Source organism: Alligator sinensis, unplaced genomic scaffold (assembly GCF_000455745.1).
Source record: "Alligator sinensis unplaced genomic scaffold, ASM45574v1 scaffold1308_1, whole genome shotgun sequence".
NCBI classification, from domain to species: domain Eukaryota; kingdom Metazoa; phylum Chordata; order Crocodylia; family Alligatoridae; genus Alligator; species Alligator sinensis.
The window spans coordinates 687,471-692,443 of record NW_005842416.1 but is presented as its reverse complement, the minus strand read 5'-3'; the positions used below and the strand labels follow the sequence as shown (position 1 = coordinate 692,443).

At 46.4% G+C, this 4,973-nt stretch overlaps 1 protein-coding gene across 1 annotated transcript in view; it reads left to right on the top strand.

Moving 5' to 3' along the window:
* Window positions 1–4,973, top strand: part of CCDC66 (coiled-coil domain containing 66) — a 45,378-nt gene that overhangs the window by 18,854 nt on the left and 21,551 nt on the right. The window contains 3 exon segments of the mRNA XM_025211604.1: window positions 2–48; window positions 954–1,038; window positions 2,090–2,251. Coding sequence (XP_025067389.1) covers window positions 2–48; window positions 954–1,038; window positions 2,090–2,251 — 294 coding nt within the window.

The following is a 4,973-nucleotide window of genomic DNA, read 5'->3' as shown; positions in this document are numbered from 1 at the left end:
AGGGAAAACTATTGAAAACAGTGCTTTGGAACAAAGTCAGAAAGCCAAGTGAGTGAAATCTTCAACTACAGTAGTTTTCCTAATCCATTCCTGCCTAACCGTAACTTAGATTTTGCATTAATTTGTTTTTTACTCTGCCTTTTAGCAACTTGTATTTTTGTTTCACATGATTCCCATTAGGAAAAAAAAATACATGTTCCTAGTACTCACTAAAAAAAAAGTCTAACATTTTTATTCAATCTCATTGATTACAGTTAAACTCCATAGTACTGGGTCTGTGCCTACACCGACAGTTAAGGTTAACCTTAAGCTCAGTCACAAACCCATACATACTGGCTATTTATACTTTAAACTTGTTAGCACTACCTTAGGCTCTGGAAGAAATTCAGCCCACGGTTGGAAGGTCACTGAACTCCTGGTAAGGGATTGATTTTGACACTGCTTACCTCCTGTTCTTTTCTGTAGTGTGTTTGGAATTTCCTGTGATCACTGTAGTTTTGGAGCACAGGAAGTTGGCCACCAGCAATCCCACAATTCCCTGTTCCTGTCTTTTGGTCCTTCTTCACTCTAGTTCCTTTTCCCATTGCCCAAAAGTAGAGACAAACCCAGAAGAAGAATAGTTTGCAGACAGATTCCTGGATGGACTGTGCAAGGGAATCGATTATATATCTTAGTACTTTAAGAAGCAGCACAATGTGGACAGCTTTGGTGCAGGTTAGAGCATGATATGGATAGAAAAACATGCCTCATGATTTAAGCTGGATGAGAATGACCTGAAGGTAGAGCCAGACAACCAACACAGACATTCTCTGAATAAAAGTGCCATGTGATGACATGAAAATACAACCTTGATGACATGAAAATACAATCTAGCTGAGAAGTCAGAATAATTAAGGCTGTGGGATTCTTTTCTTCTTTAAATACAAAATATTTACATTTTTTTCTGTTTGCAGTTTCCTTCGTTCAATGACTGCTCTTTTAGATCCTGCACAAATTGAGGAAAGAGACAGGCGGCGGCAGAAACAGTTGGAACATCAGGTGCAATCATATTTGAAACTGATATAATTTTCAGAGTAGAAATAATGAAAAAATGGAAGCAAATTGATATAGTTAAGAGTAGGGGAATGGGTTCCAGAATATGTGGTTTCTAGACCCCAGAGCAGTTATTTCATCATCTGTGCTTCAGAATACCTGTTTAGACAGTTATAATGGTATTTCACTCATAGGTACAGGTTTAAGAGTTGCAGTATTATTATATATTTTCAAGGCAAAAATATAAGACATCCTTCAGGACCTAAAAGTATTGGTGTGCCTCTTTCCTTCAACCTCCACAGATCATAACTAAACATAGAATTCCTGATCCATGAATGTGCTTTTTTTCTCATTTACAGTAAAGCTGCCTTTACAACACTATAAATATATTTACAGCCACTGCAGGTCCTTTTATACTGCCAAAACAATGTAGAGCGTTTTAGTGTAAATGAAGACTGGTCCCATGTCATACACTTATTATAGCTCAGGGGTGGGCAAAATGCGGCCCACCAGGCCATTCTATCCGGCCCGTGGGGCCCCTAAAAATGTAGAAAATTAATATTTATCTGCCCCTGGCTGCCTCCCATGTGGCTCTCAATGGCTTGCCAAAACTCAGTAAGTGGCCCTCAGCCTGAAATAATTGCCTGCCCCTGTTATAGCTGATCTATTTCAGGGTAAACTACCAACTCAGATTATACCAATTTCTTTGTTATCACATCAGGGAGCTGATCTTAAAAAAAAAAAAAAAAGAAATCAAAGTGATAGGATGGAGAGGGCATATATGTACATCCTTGTGCATTTTGAGGCTTGTTTTAAAATTTTATTTTGCTTTTGTTTACTTCTTGCTCTAAATACTTGAGCTAAATTTGCTAGAAAACTAAATTCCATTTGCTTTTTGTAGTTCAAAAATATTTTCTATTGTATTTAACTCATATTTTATATATATATAGATATATTTTCTAATGTATGCACAGAAGACTAAAGTATGCAGAATGCATGTTTTATAGGAAATATGTTTTAATTATACTTAATTTTATTATGATTTTGGCATCACTAGAAAGCTATAATGGCTCAAGTGGAGGAAAAACGAAGGAAGAAGCAACTGGAGGAAGAGCAGAGAAAATGGGAAGAACAAGAAGAAGAACGCCGTCTAGCACGAGAACGAGAACTCATGCAAAAGCAGTTTGAAGAAGATATGCTCAAACAAAAAGAAAAGGATGTGAGTGTCAGCATTGTAATGACTTTGTATTCTGTGCAAGTAAATGGCAAGATTTAATTGAGCTGTCAGTTCCTACTAGATGTACAAATAATTGATGAATAATACTATTATTCAGTGCATGAAACAACAGTAGCATTGAAACTTCATTTGCAACCACAATTAAGCATCACAAATGACCTTTTTGAAGCAGTGCAAGGTATTTTGCTGCACACGTACAGTTAATATAAATTAATCATTTAAAGTATGTTAATGGCAGTGTCACAAAAGCCCTTGCATTCTGCTTTTCAGTTCAAAGTCTGCACTAATACAACCCTACAAGGACAATTCCAGTAAAAGTTCTGAACATAAAAAATTGCCGGTCCCAGAATATACATTCAGATTATTGATCTGCATAGAATCATAGAAAATTGGGACTAGAAGGGCCTTCAGGAGGTCATCTAAGTCCAGCCTTTTGCTCAAGGCAGGATCATCTCTGTCTAAGCCATCCTAGATAAGTATTTGTCTAACCTCCTCTTAAAAACTTCCAAGGATAGAGCTTGTTCATGGATGGAGCTTGATCCTTTAGAGCAGGGGTAGGCAACGTTTTTTGGCTGAAGTGCTGAAAAACACCACAGTGCTACCTCGGAAGCGCCAGAATGCTGTCATGGCAGAAAGACAAGATGAGGGCACCTACTGACCCTTGCCCCCCACCCAAAGCCCCTGCCCCCCAGCCCTACTGCCCCTTGGAAGGTGCTGGAGTGCTGGCGTGCCAGAAAAACAAAATGAGGGCAGGGGGTACATGGCAGAATGCCCTGCTTGTGCCCCTTGCCCCCCACCCAGAGCCCCTGCCCCACAGCCTGGGCTCTGTGGATGCCAGCAGCTACCCCAGCTCTGAGTAGCTTCTGGAGCCCAGGCTGCCTGCTGGGAGCAGCCCGGGATCCCGGCTGGCAGCAGCTCCCCAGAGCTGGGGGGCCTGTAGCCGGGAGGCTCCAAACAGCTGTGCCGGGCTCTGGGATCAGCTCTGCACTGGCGCGTGCAGGCACACCTCGGAGTGGGCAGTGGGGGAGGGGTCTGAGGCAGCGCAGCCCTGGTCTCTCCACCGCTCCCGGCAAGGAGGTGATGAGCCTGGTGCAGCTGTTTGGAGCCAGCCCGGGCTCTGGGCAGCTGCAGCAGGCAGAGTGCAAACAGCTCTGCCAGGCTGCACAGCTTTGGCATCAGCCCCATGCTGGCGGCGACTGCATGGGCACCTCGGGGCGGACAGTGGGGCAGCGTAGCCTGCCCCCAGGTGCCCGTACAGTCGCCGCCAGCATGGAGCTGATGCTGGAGCTGTGTAGCCCGGTGGAGCTGTTTGCACTCTGCCCACTGCTTGCTGCTAGTGAGATTGAGAGAGTTGCTAGTGCACCTGACCCAATGCCCAGGACTGAAGATCTCACAGTACATTTTAGAAAAGTCATAATAATTGATGATGTGTTATAGAGCTCTGTAACAGGGAGCCCTGACTCTGTTACTGAGAGAGAGCTATAAAGCCAGCAGAGCTGGTAAGGGCCTTTTAAGACAGGCAGGGGCGGGAAAATATGGCCTGCAGCGATTTCATCTGGCCTGCAGGCACCCACCAATTAATTGTACCCTTCCCAGCCTGCGCACTTTGCTTCCACCCTCCTGCGCAGGACAGCCCCAGCCCTGGCCAAAACATACAGCTTCCAGGTGGAGCTGCTGCTGCCACTTTTGCAGCTGGTGGGGGACCTGCTTGGCTTCCTTGGTCTCCAGTAGCTTCTCCTCATGTCCCTTCTGCAGGGCGCGGTCCAGGCACCAGGTAGGGAAGCTGAAGCTGGGCAGGAACGTGGAGCATGGAGGTGGGGTTGGCGGAAGCATGGAGCCCAGATGGAGCTCAGGTGGGTGGAGCTCAGGTGGGTGGGGGAAGGTGCAGGGGGTATGGACACCCCCCCCCCCCCCACATAACCCCTCATGACTCATAGTCCCTTCCACCAGTGGTGGCAGCAGCAGCAGGCACTTGATATGTTCGTGGCCTGCACAGGTGCAGCCACTGGGTAGCACACAGCTCCAGCCAGTTCTGGGATCTACACATGGTGGCAAGGAGTGGAGCCAGGCCAGGCTGCCTCTATCAAGCGGGGCTCATATGCAGCTCTGGACTCGTGCACCACCAGGGGGAAGCCCCGCATGATGGAGTTAGCAGCCTTCCCTGCTCCCTGCTGCCACATGTAGCTCACACTCCCCACCCTCCCTCACACCTCACAAAACTCACATACACCCACACTATGCCCTCACCAGCCACAACCCTCCCACATACACACCCACAGCCCCCAACATACCCTACATCACCCCACACACACAGCCACACCCCCTCACAAACCCCACACACCCCCACCCACCACACATACATACTCATCCCCCAACCACACACCCCTCCCCACACAAGGTATACAAATGTAAGACTTTATTTTTGAGCTATTTTGCAATAACTTCTATATACACTACGCGAACACACATAAATCAGGACAAAAATATATTCTGATATTATAACAGCCTAAGTCTGTCTGTCTGTCTTTCCATAATGCTGTATTTGCACTCTGATTGGCCTATGAAAACAGCCAATCAGAGTTCAAAGAAGTGTTCTGACAGATGCTCCCCCCTCCCCCTCAGCTGTGCTCCCTGGAGGTGGTGGCAACAGACTGGATGGAAGGTGGGAGGCAAGGCCAGCAGGGCTGGCCTCGCCCATGCCCCC